General features: G+C 43.6%; 1 protein-coding gene across 2 annotated transcripts in view; it reads right to left on the bottom strand.

Annotated features, from left to right (window-relative positions):
• The window catches only part of ckap5 (cytoskeleton associated protein 5), a 39964-nt gene extending 22781 nt beyond the window's left edge, over window positions 1-17183 (bottom strand). For both annotated transcript variants that reach the window (XM_030095665.1, XM_030095666.1), the window contains exons 1-3: window positions 17071-17183; window positions 11925-12021; window positions 1821-2014 (exon numbers count right to left, since the gene is read on the bottom strand). In XM_030095665.1, the coding sequence (XP_029951525.1) occupies window positions 1821-2014; window positions 11925-11981 (251 nt within the window). In that variant the 5' untranslated portion in view covers window positions 11982-12021; window positions 17071-17183. The remainder of the gene's footprint in view (window positions 1-1820; window positions 2015-11924; window positions 12022-17070) is intronic.
• Window positions 17184-17242: the final 59 nt, after the last annotated feature.

Genomic DNA, 17242 nt, shown 5'->3' with positions numbered 1-17242 from the left:
CATTCTATAAATTCCCCATTTTTTTGTGGTTTTAGTTTCACTTGTACCGTTTTTGAATCCCTTTTGAACCAAGAGTGACGATTATTTTGTAAAAGTACTCAAATGTTTATTCACGTTTCATGTGATGAAGGCTTCATGGAGCCGCTAAAGAGGGACTGAAGAGCCACACGTGGCTCCAGAGCCGCAGGTTGAACACCCTCCTGCTGCATAGTCTTGACATGCGGTGATTCCCCGTGGGCTGGTTTTTGTTCTTAAAAGTTCAGAAATTATCGAGAAATAAAGCTGGAAAGTGTGTGTGTGTGTGTGTGTGTGTGTGTGTGTGCGTGCGTCAGGTCTCAGGCACTCAGACTCCTGGAGTCATTTCTCTGCAGCAGGGCTCTCTCTCCTCTCTTCTTCCAACAAGACTGCTTTTAATGTCACACCGAGCCTGAGGCCAGTTAACCACTGGTTAACCACTGGTTAACCAGTCACTAGTTCCACGGGTTCCACGGGTTCGAGAAGCCTGATATTTTAAAGATGAGAGAAAATCTGTTCTGACCGCAGTGGATTAGGACGTCCTATTATGGTCTTGATTTAGTGGACCTGTTAAATCAAGGTTCTTGCACCTTTTCAAAAGTCAAATTTAAAACTTTAGGAAACCTGAAAACCTCAATAAATGGAATTTAAAACCCAAAAACGCCATAATTTCTGTGGTAAAGAACACTCTTATTTTAACGCAATCAAAGCTCACGCTTGGCCTTTTCTCTTTTTTTATCTGCCACTGTGATGCAGAACACGGCCAGGACGACCAGGAATGTCCCGATACCAGTTCTTTGCTGACCGAGTACCGATCTGAGCGCCAGAACAACAAATACAAATTCTCATCTTTTTTCCAGCCGTTCCCTCAAACGTGAGCCACTGCCACAGACTTCGCTGAACACTTCAGATTCAGCCTGAGCGATCCATCTGAAATATTTTCATCACCACTGAAATAAAGCCCCGGTGTTGTGTTCAAGAGAAAAACCAAAACTATTTAGACAACAGTCTATGTTGTCAATACAATAACACAGTAACTCCAGCTTATGTGAACTGAATCGTGCTGCAGTAACTCTGATCACAGCCCGTTGATCCTATCGACACGTTCGACGACCTTCAGCTCTCAGCTCATGCTGGGATCGACTTCTGAAGCACCAGAGCTGCCGATGTCTCCACTTTTCACAGGAAACACAGAAATAGGTTTTTGATATTGATTCTGAAAAGTTTACAACTTGAGACACACACTGCACTGCATGTAGGAGCCACACACACACAGTAACACTGAGATCAAAGCACAGCAGGGTCTTCAGTCACACAGGGAGCGGCGGCTGGATACAGCTCAGGGTTTGAACTGTATTGTACTGGGTTGTATTGGCTCTGGAACCAGGAAGTGTGACGTCTAGCCCCGCCCACTCACGCCTCACGCCGGTCTGTCCCAGAACTCTCATTTAGAAAGAAAAAATAAACCTGACCCAGACATGTCTTGATGGAGACGACGGGCTGTTTAAAGAGAAAGTTCTTCAGAGATCTGAAACAAATGTTTTATTTATTCTGCCTTAAAAAGTAACTGAAGTAATAATGAATAACTTTTCAGTCTTTGTTTGCCGTTCGTGGCATTTTGTGCTCGTGCACAGATCATTCACTTCCTGTGCGTCTCTGGAATCTAATAACCTCCTCAGGACGGAGCAGTGAGCTTCCGGCAGGTTGCTGCGGTTTTCAACATGTCCGACGTTCCTGTACTTTATGGCCCTTCTCACGCTGCTCATAGAGACGTAAACAAACAACGCTAACTGCCGCAGACTTACTTCCCGGCCACGTGTGCGTTCTCGACGAAGGCCAGCGCCGCCTCCAGGCCCTTGAGCTGCGCCACGGCGTTGGAGTCCGTCACGAACTTCTTGATGAGGCCGAGGTACTTCCCCCACTCGGGACTCTTCTCGTCTGGGATCATCTGGAAGAGCTTCAGGGCTTCCTCGTAGCCACTGAGCCGCGCTTTCCAAACCTGCGGGACACAAGTCCAACGTTTAGGGAACTCAAATCCTGAAGAAGACGCCAGAGCGAACGCTGAGCTGAAAACGCTAAACTGTAACGCAGAAGAAGTTCAAGAAGAAGATTGAAAAACGCTGAAAAAGTTGAAGAAAAGCTCCAAAAAGTAAAACGAAAAAGTTGAAAAAAGTTGGAAAAGGTTAAAAAAAAAGAAAGTTTGCAATTTTTTTTTACTTTTTTTCAACTCTTTGATCCGTTTTCAGCTTTTCATCTTTTTTCTCAGTCGAAAAAGTTTCAAAAAGCTAAAGAAAGTTAAAAAAGGTTGAAAACATTTAAAAAGCTGACAAGTTATGAAAAAGTTGAGAGAAGTTGCAAAAAGCTGAAGAAAGGTAAAAGTTGAGAAAAGCTGAATTAAGCGATAAAAGGTTGAAGAAAGGATTAAAAAAGTTGAGTATTTTAAAAGCCGATAGGATAAAATGGGTTGAGATTTGAAGGAGTTGCCTCAGCGTCACCGAGCTTGTCCACCGATAAATTGTCTTAGTTTATAGCAGGTGATATTTTCATGTTTCCCTTTTGAAACAAGCCTCGTATTCGAAACGTTGTTCTGGAATTTTTATTTGACTGTTCATGTAAAAACCGCCTTAAAATCTAAGAGCATAAAATTATTGCTGAATTCCCCTCGAGACAATGATCCAAATATTCCAAAACCCCCAATCTGACGGTTCATTACAAAGATGGCTGAAAACAGGAATAAAAACTGTAGGTGATCTTTACATCAGTAATAATTATTCCAGCTTTTCACATTTGTCAGAAGTACATGGCACAGAGCAGGACTCTGCAACCTTTATGACCAGAAGAGCCATTCAGTGACTTTTCCCTCTAGTCCAGCAGTTCTGGAGCCATAGAAAACATTTGAGCTTTAAAATGAGGAGAATGCAGCTCAGGAAGCTTCATTCTTGGTTTTAATGAGCAAACAAAAACTACGTAGATCTACTGATGCATTTATGAAGTTAGGGTTCAGAGTAGTGAACATTTTATGAAATTTAACCTATTCTTGTACTTGATTTTAACAATTGTGTTCCTCTTTTCAAGCATTTTTGTTGACAATTGAGATTTTAACAGTTTTAAACATTTGACCTCCTTTGAAGCAGTTTTACATGTTTTTTTCCCCCAAACATATTTCTGTTCTTTTTTTTTTAGACATTCTAAACATTTCACGTTTTTAAAGCTCTTCTATTACTTTTCTCCGTTTCTTGTGCTTTTTGCTATTTTTCTCTCATTTTACTTGAACCTTTTTGGAATCCTTTTTCAACCGAGAGTGACGAATCATTCTGAACAGTACGGTGGTGTGTAGCTACAACAACAATAAGTTTAATATTCATTCACCTTTCATATTGCGAAGGCTCCGTGGAGCCGCTACAGAGGGACTGAAGAGCCACAGGTTGAACACCCTGGGCATAGACAATTACAGCTTCTTTAACCATTTACAAATAAGGAGTTGGATTAACAGTAAGGATCGACCAATTATCGGCCTGGCCGATATGGTTCATTTTTCTAATAATCGGTATCGGTCTTTTTTTCCCACCAATAGCCGACAGAATAAATTTATTTTAAAAGGTGCTCTTTGGATCATTTATACAGCTCTCTCTCTCTCTCTCTCTCTCTCTCTCTCTCTCTGCCTGAAGTCACTCCTCTGGGCTGTGTAACAATGTCCCACCCACAGCTAAATTTTGACGCCAAAATTGTTCATTTTTATTGCAAATGAGTATCGGTTCGACATATCGGTTATCAGTTTCCATAAGTACCAATAATCGGCATTGGCAGTAAAAAAAGCCATATCGGTCGATCCTTCATTAACAGTCAGTCAAAAGACAAATCAAATAAATCCCTGTGTGAAAAATGTCTTTTTGAGCCCAGGCCTGACAAGTCAAAAGGTTTGATATCCACTGTGTAGAAAACTTTTAACAATAATTTCCCAGTTTTTGAGATAAGTAGAGTTGTTCCGATTCTGATACCAGGATCGGAAATTGCGCCGATACTGCCGAAAATGCTGGCATCGGTATCGGCGAGTCCTGGAGTCCAGGCACCGATCCGACACCACGCCTTTAATTAAATTAGTAATCTATTTACTGGTCAGCTCCATTAGCTGTGACACATCTGACACATCATCTTCTTCTGTGATTTTTTACGGCAGCTTGCATCCCATTGGTTGCACTACCGCCATCTGCTGGTCGCTAGCTCTGACACAGTTCTTTGCCGTGCCAGTGGCCCAGTTTACATGGGTGTTTTTTTTCAATCCGATTGTAAACAATCGTATTAAACGCGACTGTATTCATGCACAGCATACTAAGCGATCCACGATGAATCCTCGTTTCCAAGGACCCTGGGTGAAGTGGATCATACAGCGTCCTGTGACATGACGACTAAAAGTCTCTGGAGGAACTTGCAGGTCTTCCTCTCTGCAGCAGCAGTCCTCGGCGCCCAGCAGAGAGTTTTTATCTGCTGATCTCTGCTCTAATAACGTCCCAACATCTCCACGATACGCTGCTGAAGGAGCAGCTGCTCCCCGGCCGGAGCGCCGCCGCCGAGCGGCACGTCTCGGTGTGAGGCATGCCGATGTTTCGAATTAACTGGTGCCCGTGTTAACTGGTGACCAATAGACTGAAACATGTAGTCGTTCTGGCGAACGTCGGTTATCGACAGTTACAGTGAGTGTGTACGTTTAAAGTCTTTAGTGAGTCTTACTTTAACAGCTGCTGTTACCAGCAGGTGTTTACACAGACCTCCGCCGTCATTCGTTAACACGGGAACCAGTTAATCCATAACACCGATCGGGCGATGCTTGGATTCTGCCACGGAGCTCTTTAGACAACTCGCTGTTGCGCGATTTGCTTCCATCTCGCCTCCCCAGTGTTTTTTCTGCCGGGGTTTGTTTTTTTTTTTTTTTTAATTGCAAACATGAACAAACAATACAGATAGACAGAGACATGCAACACGACAACCACAACAGAAAACAGAGAGGAATCAAAACAAAACAAAACAACAACAACAAAAAAACAACAACAAAAAGAAACTAAACAACTAATGAGTAAGCTATTTGGTGTGTATGATATGTGTGTGTGTGTGTGTGTGTGTGTGCATAACAGAAAAACATATACAGTCCACCCCTTTTTTCCCCACATATAGATACACATACATATTCATACCCGCATACATACATTCACACATGTGCACAATACATACATATACAAACAATTGTAAAGAAAACAACACCCAAATAATCAAAACCTCATTAATAACAGCAACAGAGCTCTGCCACCAAGAACAACCACAATATAACAACAACAATCACAACAATAACAACAATGATAACAACAATAGGAACAACAATAACAATAATAAGAACAACAATAACAATAACAAAAACAATATGTATGCTATGTGAGAGTGGTTTGCTGTGGGTCATGATTGCAGAAAGTTAATGAATGTTTGCCAGATGGGGTTGTGGGGGATATCAGAGGAGTTTGTATTTTCTAGAGAGATGTAGTCGATGAGGAGGTTTTTCCAGTCTGTAATATGTATGGAGTTCCATGATTTCCAGTTCATGAGGATAGTTTTCTTGGCAACAGCTAGCGCCACGAGAAGTAAACGGTTTTGTGTATGATCAAGTTTTGATGTGGATAGGTCTCCTAATAAACAGAGGGTGGGGGGAAGTGGGATGTGGCAGCCCATGATTTGTGACAGGATGTCTGTGATGTTGTTCCAGAAGTGGTGGACAGGTGTGCAGTGCCAGGTTGCATGAATGTAGGTATCTGTGCAGTTTTCTGTGCAGTGTGAACAGTTATCGGATGATGAGAAGCCCATTTTTTGCATTTTTTGTCCCTTCAGATGTGTTCTATGAATGATTTTGTATTGGATGAGTTGTAGGTTGGCGTTTGTCATGAGGAAAATGTTCTTGCAGATTTGGGGCCAGAAGTCGGCATCGGGAGCAATTGTGAGACCTGTTTGCCATTTTTCTGAAGGTATAGATGATATTGTATCGGTCTGTGAAATTAACTTGGATATTTTAGATAAGAGTTTTTTTGAAGAGGAGATATTAATGAGGGTAGAAGCTGAAGGGGGGAGGTCGAGGTTTACGTTTCTGTTTTTCATTGCTGATTGGATGGATGATGAAACCTGTAGGTATTGTAAAAACTGTTGGCTCCTGATGCCGAACTTCTGGACCAGGAGCGGGAATGGGACCAGGGTGTTATTGTTGAAGATGTGTTTGAGGTGAGTGATCCCTTTATCTGCCCAGGTGCTTAAGTGTAATGGTTGTTTATTGCTGGTGAAGTCCGGGTTGTGCCAGATGGGGGTGAAGAGTGAGGGTGCCAGAGTGGAGTCAGTGATGCTGTGGAATTTCCACCAGGCTGTCAGAGCCGATGATATTGTGGGGTTTTTGAAACAGGGGTGTTTTTTGATAGACTGAGTGAGAAATGGTAAATCTGCTAAATGTATTTCATCACTAACTGTCTGCTCTATGTCTAACCAAGTGTTGTCTGACTGAGTGGGGTGGGTCCATTTGTAGATATACTGAAGTTGATTTGCTAGTGAATAGTGGTGAAAATGTGGTGCATTGACTCCGCCTAATGGTTTTGTTTTCTGAAGTGTGGTCAGTTTTATTCTTGGGGGTTTATTTTTCCAATAGAATTTATTGATGGATGAATCAAGAGAGTTAAACCAGATGAGAGGTGGCTGAGTGGGGATCATTGAAAGGAGATAGTTAATTTTAGGGAGGATTGTCATCTTTATTGTTGCTATTCTGCCTAATAGTGATAGTGGTATGTTCATCCATCGTTGGAGATCATCGTTTATTGTTTTGAGTAATGGAGTGAAATTTAAAGTAATCAACTCTGACAGTCTGGGAGAAATGTGGATTCCTCAGTAAGTGATGTGACTTGCGCAGAAGGGGATGGGTGTGGTGAGGGCTGCCACATCCAGACTGCTGGTGTTTAATGGTAATATGGATGATTTGTTCCAGTTTATGGAGTAGTCAGAGAGAGAGGAAAAAGAGTTGATAACTTTTATTACTTCTGACAGTGACGATTGTGGGTTCTGAATGAAGAGTAAAATGTCGTCTGCATAGAGGCTGATTTTATGGTGCATGTTGGGCGTTTGGATTCCAGTAATGAGGGGGTTCTGACGGATGGCTGCTGCTAGGGGTTCAATGAAAAAGGTAAACAGAGAGGGGGAGAGTGGACATCCTTGCCTGGTCCCCCTGTGAAGAGTGGATTTTTGTGAAGTTTGTCCGTTAGTAATGACTGTGGCTGTAGGTGAAGTGTAGAGTGTTCTGACCCAGTTCATAAATGATTCCCCAAAGCCAAATCTGTTGAGGGTATGGATGAGGAATGACCAGTTTACTCTATCGAAGGCTTTTTCTGCATCCAAAGTGGTGATGATGGTTGGATGATTGTGTGTGGTCGAGTGGTGCATGACATTGAACAGTCTGCGTGTTATTGGCTGAATGTCTTCCTTTAATGAATCCTGTTTGGTCTGGATGAATTATGGATGGGATTATTTTTTCTAATCTGTGGGAGAGTGCTTTAGTGATGATCTTTATGTCAACATTGAGGAGTGAAATGGGACGGTAACTTGAAGGCAGGGTGGGATCCTTATTTGGTTTGAGGAGGAGTGAGATGGAGGCTGTGTTCATGTTTGAAGGAAATCTAGAGTTCTGCTGTATTTCAGATAACATGTTCTGGAAAAGTGGGGCCAGGATGGACCAGAAGTGTTTGTAGAACTCAGCAGGGAAGCCATCAGGTCCAGGAGCTTTATTGTTGGGCATTTTATTGAGAGCAGAGTGTATTTCTTCATTCGTTAGGGGGGAGTCTAGTGTATTTTTTGGTTCAGGGGAAAGGTGGGGTAAGTTAACGCTGGTGAGAAATGATGTTATGTCCTCATCCTTTGAGTTGTTGTCTGAGGAGTAAAGGTTTGCATAAAATTCTTTGAATACTTGATTGATTTCATCTGGTGAGTTAGTTGGCTTCCCTGCTGAGTTCTTGATGGTGGGGATAGTGGATTTTTCCTTATTTCTTTTAATTTGATTTGCGAGGTATTTTCCTGATTTGTTACTGTAGTGGAAGTTTTCTTGCCGGAGTCTGTTGATTAAAAGGGTGATTTTCTTATTCAATATTTGGTTAATTTCTAATTTATACTGTCTTAATTTCTTCTCATTTTCTTCCGTTGGGTTAGTTGCATTGGTGATTTCAAGTTGTTTGATTTTTTCTTCTAACTCAGATTCTTGTTGTCTTTCTTTTTTTTAAAGGCAGAGTATGATATGATGATTCCTCTTAGGACAGCTTGACCTGTTTCCCATAAGAGTGTGGGTGATGGCTTTGAGGAATCATTTATTTCCAGGAAGGATGCCCACTCTTTTTTGATGAGGTTGTTAAATTCATCGTCTTTCAGGAGCGATGTGTTGAAGCGCCATCTGGGGGTTGGTTTGTGTGGTCTTGGGTGATTCCATTTGAATGATACTGGGGCATGGTCACTGATGATAATGGAGTGGATACAGTGTTCAGAAATGTTTGGAATCATTGAATTACTGGTGAGAAAGAAGTCAATACGTGAGTATGAATGATGTACTGGTGAGAAAAATGAGAATTCTTTTGCTGTTGGATGTTGAAGGCGCCAGCTGTCACCAAGACCAAAATCTCTCATGAACTGGATTATTGTTTCTGTAGATTGCCAGGTGCGTTTATTTCCGGATGTGTTGGATCGGTCTATTGATGGGTCTAAAACTGTGTTGAAGTCGCCACCGATTATTATTTGAGAGTCAGAAAAGCTGCACAAGGATGAAAAGAAATTATTGAAAAAAAGATGGGTCGTCAGTGTTTGGGCCGTATAGATTACCTATTGTGAGGGAGCTATTGTTGATTGATATGTTAATGATTACGAATCTTCCTTCTGGGTCAGTGATGGTGGAGTTATGGATGAATGATATAGATTTGCTAATTAAAATACAAACTCCTCTTTGTTTTTTATTGTAGTGAGATGAAAATGAATGGGTGAATTGGGATGATAGTAGTTTAGTGTTGTCTAGTTCTGAGAGGTGTGTTTCTTGTAACAAACAGATATCTGCCTGGAGTGAGGTGAGGTGATTGAATATTTTATTTATCTTTAACCGTGTGCCCATACCACGCACATTCCAGGTTACAAATTTTACAGTTGACATGTAGGTGGGTTGATTTCAAAGAGAAAAGGGGACATTATGTTGAGTGGGTGTTCATGTGAGTGTGACTGTGGAGATATGTGGATGTGTGTGTGTGAGAGTCTCTGTTCTAACAAAACAAAACAGGAAAAGAACAAACACAGAAATTACAAGCAAGACAAAAACACTGAACAACAAAACACGGTGGCAGCGCTGCTTATCGAAGCACGTGGTGTGCGGAGCGAGACGTCGGTGCATACAGTAAATGTTTCTGAGAGTCCATGTGTGGAAACAGTGGCGGAGAGAGAGAAAGAGGGGCGGAGAGGAGGTCCATGTAGAGGGGAGAGAAAGTGTGGGGGGAGGGGGGAGGGGGATGTTATTTACATGAGAGAAGGGGGGCTAATATAACCAGGGGGTGATGTCCTGGCTGCGGTATAACTGTCCGTTGATGTAAAGTTTGTCCACAGAGATGATTGCCTTTCTTCCTTCAGATATCATTTGTTTACGGATGGGGAAGAGTTTTTTGCGTCTGTCCATGATTTCTTTCGGGTATTGATCGTTGAGTCCAAAGTCCGTTCCTTTTAGCCGTTTTCCTTGTTGTTTAACCAGTTCTTTCTGTTTAAAATGTTCAAATTTGGCGACAATTGGGCGGGGTCGGATGTTGTTGGGGTTTTTCTGTCCTAAACGGTGAACGCGGTGGAAGGTTATGTTTTTGACTGTGTCCGGGGGGAGTTTGAGCTGGTGTTTAATGAAGTCCAAAACTGATTTCTCTGGGTCTTCTGCGGTGTGTTCAGGGATGCCGGAAAAAACCAGATTGTCTCTCATACTGCGTGCTTGTAAGTCCAGTATTGTTTCTTTCATTGCTTTATTTTCGGCGGTGACGGAGGTGAGCTGGGTTGTGACAGAGGTGAGCTGGTTATTGACGGTATTGACGGATTTGTGGAGAGTTTTGTTTTCTTTAGTGAGGATTTCGATCTGTTCGTGGCTGAATTCTAGGCTTTGACGGAGTGACTGAAACTCTTTATGAAGTACTTCGACGAGAGCAATTCTGGCGTCGAGTCCGGAGAGTTTTAGGTTTATTGAAATGAGAATGTCGCTTACCTCCGGATGGCGGAGTGACTTTGGGGATGAAGATGGAGATGAGCCTGAGCTGGGTAGAGAGTTTGAGTGGGGTCTTTTGCAGGCTGGAGAGAAGCTGGATTTTCCGGAGGTAGGTGAAGTGGCCATGTTTACTGTGCAGTATGATGCAAAAAAGTGGTCAATGTATTCCTCTAAGTCGTCCAGGTCGATAAATGAGTAAGATCATCCGTGAAAAAAGAAAGAGGGGGCCGAAGAAAAACCCAAAAACGAAAAAGCAGAAGCAGATGGAAAGTCGGGAAAGAAAAGTTGTTGGATCTAGCAGCTGGGCGCCGCCATCTTGCGTCGTGCACCGTCACGTGAGTGGTGCGTTCAGGGTCGCATGGGAGCGATGTTTTTTTTAACCACCGTCGTTCTTCTGCTGGTTTTTGACCGTCCTGCTTCCCGTTTACGGCACACGTCACTACGTACGAGGGAACGCATGCGCGGAACAAGTAATCCCCCGTTTAATCCGCTCCGCTGTCAGGCGGCGTTTATATGAGACACAGAGCGGATTGTCGATCGGTGTAGACCACTTCGTACAATCGGCTCTGAAACACAGTCCACTCCGGGTGAAGCGGATCCACTCGGTCGTTTACATGATGCATTTACAATCCACTCCGCCAGATAAGCCGATTATACGTGGTCCATGTAAACGTGCCGACTGTGCTGCAACTTGCCGTTTTTGACAGACGAGGAAGAACGGATCACGTGAAAGATGTGGAGCGCCCGTTAAAGAAGCCTCTTTTTTTGTTCAGTGTGCAGCTTCTGGATTTTTATTTTTTGAATGTAACTTTATAGGTTGGTTTTGGACCATAATATTTTGGAAAGAAGTCTTTAAAGTTGCGGTTGAACTTTTTTTTTTTTTTTTTTACTATTCTATATAAATACCCTGTTGATTTTACTATATTATGTTTGCGCCCTAATTAAAAAAAAAAAATCTAGATTTGCTTATTAAGTTACTGTTGCACTACCGTTATTTATACTGTTATCTAAATGTCTTCATTTTGCAATCTTGTGCCTGCACTTCAATTTAAATATGCAACGACATATAGTCCTAGATTTATTTACGTTGTCGCTGCACTACTGCTTTATATTGTTCTATTTAAACTCCCTGTTAATTTAAAAATATCGGGGCTGCACTTTAAGTTATTGAAAGTAATTATTCCTAGATTGATTTAGTTCAGTTGTATTTGCACTGCTGTTTTTTATACTGTTCTATTTAAAAAGGAATGCCTTGAATCTGCTGTATTGATTCATGTTAGAGGGTTTAACCTGAGCCGGGCCTCACCACCGTGATGATCATGTGACAGTCCTGCAGGCGAGGCCTGGTGTTATTTTATAGCATACTGGTATCGGATCGGTACTCGGTATCGGAACATCTCTGCTTAGGGGAACACGCCCTGGGAAAGCCAGCTGCTGAACCGGCCAGACTGACCCGGCCCTGGGCGGCGGAGCGTCAGCTGCTCTGTTTGCAGTGAGGGCGTTTCCTCCCATGATAAACACCTGAGGCTCAACCTGTGGTCACCTGCTCCTGTCATGAGTCTGTCTGTAACTTGACTGAACGGCGTGACCGTCCCGAGGACTCGGCTCTCAAAACACACCGAACACACTCGCTCACCTTGTGTTCACATTTCTGGTCGACGGGAAGCTTCATCCACTCGCTATCGTCCCCCATGGCGGCGGGTCGGGGGCTGGGCTTCCCCACAGGTGCTCCTCTGGAAAACAAGGAGAAGAAGCCGTGGTGAGCGTTTGAGCTGCAGCAGAAGTCGTCTCGCTCGCTCCCAGTGATCAGCTGAGCGTGCCGCGGCCTAACGTGCACTCAGGGAGGGGCGGCGGCCTTTTACTGCACATCGATCCAGTCCAGGCTGGAAGGCGTCCTCACATAAACAACAACAGGGGAGGGTTTCCTTCAAGGCTCAACGCCGATGGGAGGAAAGCAGCAGCTGGACGAGTTCAGGGAGCATCAAGACGTCAGACCAGAGTTCTGCTGCCTTCATGACCTGAAGAACCGTTTCAGTGACTTTCCTCTAGTCCAGCAGTTCTGGAGCCATAAAGAACCTTTAATGCAGCTCAGGAAGCTTCAGACAGAAACGAGATCTGATGAAGCATCATGAAGTTTTAACTCAGTTCAGAACAGAGAACATTTTATTACATTGAGCCAGTTTTTGTTCCTGATTTTAACAGTTTTTTTCTTTTCAAGCTTTTTCTGTAGACAATTTTGAAATTTCAATTTTACCTCTTTTTAAAACAGCTTTGATTGCTTTTTCTGCCATATTTCATTTTCTTATGTTAGAAATTGGAGACGTTTCAGATTTTTTTAAGCTTTTCTATTATTTTTTTCTCCATTTCTTGTGGTTTTTGCTGTTTTTCCTAATTTTACTTAGACTTTTTTTGAATCCCTTTTGAACCGAGAGTGAAGAATCATATAATAATTTAAAAATAAGTTGGGTGTTTATTCACATATCATGTGGTGAAGGCTTCATGGAGCTGCTACAGAGGGACTGAAGAACCACAGGTTGAACACCCCTGGGTCAAACTAGAACACAGTCGATCCTGAAGTACTGACAGCTGCAGAGATTCTACACCATGTCTCAAACCAGATCATCCTGTGAAGAACTAGGCCTGTCACGATAACAAATTTTGTTGGACGATAAATTGTCCCAGAATTTAATGCGATAAACAATAATATTGCAGTTTTTGTTTGGTTTTTTTTTTTTGCAATTTTTTAATGAATGTAACAATTAGGGATGCACCACAATAAAAATTCTTGGCGAAACCGAAAAATGAGGAAACTGTTTTTCTGAAGCAAATAAGGTCCTAACAATGACACACATATTACAAAGCATTTATACCTCCAAAGGCCAACAGCGGTCTCACAGACTGCTGATAAAAAAGACACATTTTAAAGGTTAAATGGTTCATATGCGTGCATCTGAACAGGGAGCTAGCTCTGACAGCAGACAATCAGACAGACGGCCAAAAATATCAACCAAATCCCAAAAGAAAGACAATAAAAAGAGGCATAATGAAGAGATATAAGGTGGAAGAAGCTTTAGCAATGACACAGGAGGTCAGTAAGGGGGAGTCGGATGGCGGAGACGTGTCGGACATCAGCGATCTTGACTGGAGTGAAGAGGAGGAAAGTCCTGAATCAGAGTCAGAACAGCCACGGGCCAAACAGCGAAACAAATGTAATCCTGCTGCCCCAAAAATACCCGACCGACCTCCAGCTGCTGTACAGTCCAGCGCAGAACCTGCAGTGGCGCCTGGAAGCGCTCACGCGTCACCTCCAGGTATAGAGAATTACTGTAGGCTGCTGTCAGTTTACAACTAAATAATAACATAAAATAGTGTAAAAAATAAACTAATGTAATAAATCTCAACACAACAGTGAACACGGTATTGACAGCAGGAGCCCTGCAGCGTCTCCAGAGGTGCCAATTACAGATTCAGGTAAAATATTATATCCTCCAAAGTACAGCAAACCATGTATTTCTCATTTCCATAAAGTAATTTTTGAACGAATATATTTCCTGAATAAATACCTTTGTCCTGTGGAGCCTGCAGTCCCAGAATCAAATGAGCAGGGTGAGGACGGACGTGGGGGGGGGTGTCCGTCCTGGTGCGCAGGCGGGGAGACTTATTTTAATATGTTCTTGATTATTATTAACAGTTAATAATACAACTATTTTATGTGTGCTGGTGTGTGTGTGCGTGTTCATCAGGGAAACGAGTGCGCGGAGTGTGAGTGAGAGGTGACGCTGCTGAAATGCGCACTGTAAAAAGTTAAATAAATTTCAAAACCTGATTTGAGGCATTAATAAAGCAGACATGAGGCATTAAAAGGTTTGCTTTAGCATTACCGCCACGTCATCACCAATTATTTTCGGCTGTGTTGTTTCGGTGATTTTCTTCTTTCGGCCGAAAGCCAAAAATACACTTTTGAGCCATTTTCGGCCGGAAAATTTCGGTGGCCAAATTTTCAGTGCATCACTAGTTCACTCTTCATTACGCTACAGAGCCGAAAGGAGTCAGTATGAGACGTTTCTAGCTTCTTTGGAAAATGTAAATTTATCGCGCCTGGCAAACTTACCGACCTCATTTTTTCTTATCGTGCGATTAATTGATTTGACTATCGTGACAGGCCGATGAAGAACTGAAGATCATCGATCGTCTGAAGACTCTCAGAACCAGGGGGAGCTCGATTTGATTCTCCAGTCTGATGAGACAAACGTTCAGCTCTCGGGAGGGAACATCAGGCGGTGTTTGGAGGAGACCACGTCAGCACCATCCCTACAGTGGAGTACGGCGGAGGCAGCATCATGTTTCCTGTCCCGCCTGACAGCGCTCTGGAGGCTCGACAGCGAGGGATGGACCAACGTGAGCAGACAGGTGAGAGGCGAGTCAGACCCGCTGCCACAGGTCAGCACGGTACCGAGCAAGGCTGGGAATTATTATCAATAAGCTCAGATTTAGGTATTAATAACTCTTCATGGGGTAAAGTTCCTGTTGTAGAACTAATCAGCTTTTTTTTTTTTTTTTTAAATCCCGTCTTGACTGGGCTTTCTCCAAATGAGGTTCCCTGGAGCCGACCCCAGCTGAGTGTGGGTGGAGGCGGGTTACACCCCAGAGGTCACACTGAACTTCTCCAGACTCCACTCCACGATGCTAGCCTCAAAGCTAACTGCTAATGCTAACAGCCTCAAGACAGAGGACTACAAAGTTCAAGAGGAGGCCGATTTCCAGCAGCGTTGCCCCTCCAGCTCACATTCTTGCACCAATCCAGACATGACAGGACTCAGTCGCCGTTTGGCAGAACGTCTCTACATCTACACTAAAGTAAATCTCATCATTAGAGTCTCACTGTTATTCATTCTCTAAAAGTCAGGAACAGTTACTGTGATCAAACAATCTCAGAACTGATCAATAACTCGAGTTTCTGCAGGACTGTAACTCCAGTCAGGGAGGAAGTCACTGCGAAGAAGCTTTTAGTCTGCGCTGCTCCACATGTGGACTGCAGCTTCAACAGAAACACTCCCAAGGTTCAGAAACAGAAAAAGAAAGAACGATTCATCCTCAGAGGGCAAAGAGCAGCAGGTTAAAAACAAAAAGAAGACGAAGAGCAAGAGAAAAACCCTGCTTTGTCACTAAACTCTTGTTCAGTTCTTTTCCTGAATTCATGATTGAGAGCAACATGAAAGAACTGAAATCAGCCTCAGGCTGGAGAAACCATGACTGAACGTCAGCATTAGCATGCTAAAACAACAGCGAGCTTGTTTCTGACAACTATCTGCTTCCATGATGGTTTATTACTTCCTGCCTCTTCTCATTATGACTTCCTGGATCCGTTTATGAAACATTAACATCAGATTATAGAGCATCTTCCTCCATAACATAACTGTGCCACTGAAAATGCCACTTTTTGAAAACTCTCCCGACTCAGTGGAAAAAAAAAGGAAATCACAACTTTGTGAAAATGCCTGAGCTCCAGGCTGAAATGCTGCTACTGCACATGAGCACCACAGCCTGAGCCAACAGTTCTGCACATGCTCAGTGGATGTTTTCCTCCAGAGGGTCATGACTCCCGATCCAGATTCTCCTGGTAGTTGTAGAGTCCACAGTCACCATAATAACCAAACATCATCGTCTGCTCTCCCATTGATAATGTTTACAGTGTTTTCTTCTCTGCAGCATGTGTGTGGTTCCACTACAAAAACCACCAACAGCACAAACTAGCGAGCAACATGCATCGTCACTGTTTTCAGTGTTGAAGCTGTGTCCATGGAATGCTTTAATTAAAGCTTCACAACCAAACACTAAGCATAAAGTCAATCCTGAAACGTTCTCTGAGCCAGTGCAGCATTCAGACAACAAGCAGGGCCATAAACCATAAACTAGGAAGGTCTACTATCTTAATGGGAAATCCAACCGTCACAGCAGCTCCTCACACTTCCACCAATACAAACAATAAAAACCAAGTTTAAAGACATGCCTGGAAGCAAACTGGAGATTGTAAACAGATTATTAAGGACACCAGCACCATAATGCTTCCCAGCAGAGCTGCTCTGTAATTGAATATATCAGAGAACATTAGAGTTCCTGATCAGCTAAACCAGCACAAGTAAATGGTTTCACTCTGAAAAATAAACAAATCCCGCAGTTACAGTGGAAACACGGGGAAAGATGAGCAGAGGTACACACAGCGCCATCACCCTGCAGCCCCACACACACACACACACACACTCTCTCTCACACTAACAATACTACACACACGGAAGGACAAACCGCTCGTCCGCTGGTTATCGTGTTAGTTGCCACCAATCTGCACAGGCAGGGAGTGGTCGAGCAGCTTTAACTAGTCGTTACTGGTCAGAGCGCCATTAACCAGCTAACCTAGCAACAACAGTTGCTAGGTTAGCACGCTAGCCCGCTCCTTCTGAACAAACCCGCTTAAACGGTCATTTTAAAAAAATCAAGCATGCAGGCAGCAGTGTTATATATTGATGTGCGCCGTGTCGGGTGCGCCGTGTCTCTGCAATACGGTTGGTAGTTCGAACCCTCTGTCGGTTGACTGCTGAGGACCGAGCTGACAGGCTAGTGGCTAATGGCTAACGTCCCCTCCGCGCCAACAGACAGGCCGAACAACGCAGTTCAGAGCGGCCGCAGGCGCATCGGGGCGGCGCGGGGAGCTCCTGCAGAGCTTCCCCCTGCAGCCCCGGAGCTCCGGGCCGAGCGAGGACACCGGTTCATCCGAGCTCCGTTACCTGTCTGCGTCTCCGGGAGAGACAATACGGACGCTGCCGGTCAAGGTAGGCGGAGGTGGTAATAAGATGAGGAGCAGATCCCGGCCGATGGGTTTTATATGGGAGGCTGGGAGCGGAGGGGAGGGGGCGGGGCGAGGCGGCGCAGCTTCCGGTACAAAATAAAACGTTCACA

The sequence above is a fragment of the Salarias fasciatus genome, chromosome 7, assembly GCF_902148845.1.
Source record: "Salarias fasciatus chromosome 7, fSalaFa1.1, whole genome shotgun sequence".
NCBI lineage: Eukaryota > Metazoa > Chordata > Actinopteri > Blenniiformes > Blenniidae > Salarias > Salarias fasciatus.
Note: the sequence above shows the minus strand (reverse complement) of the source record. Positions and strands in the feature narration are given on the sequence as shown.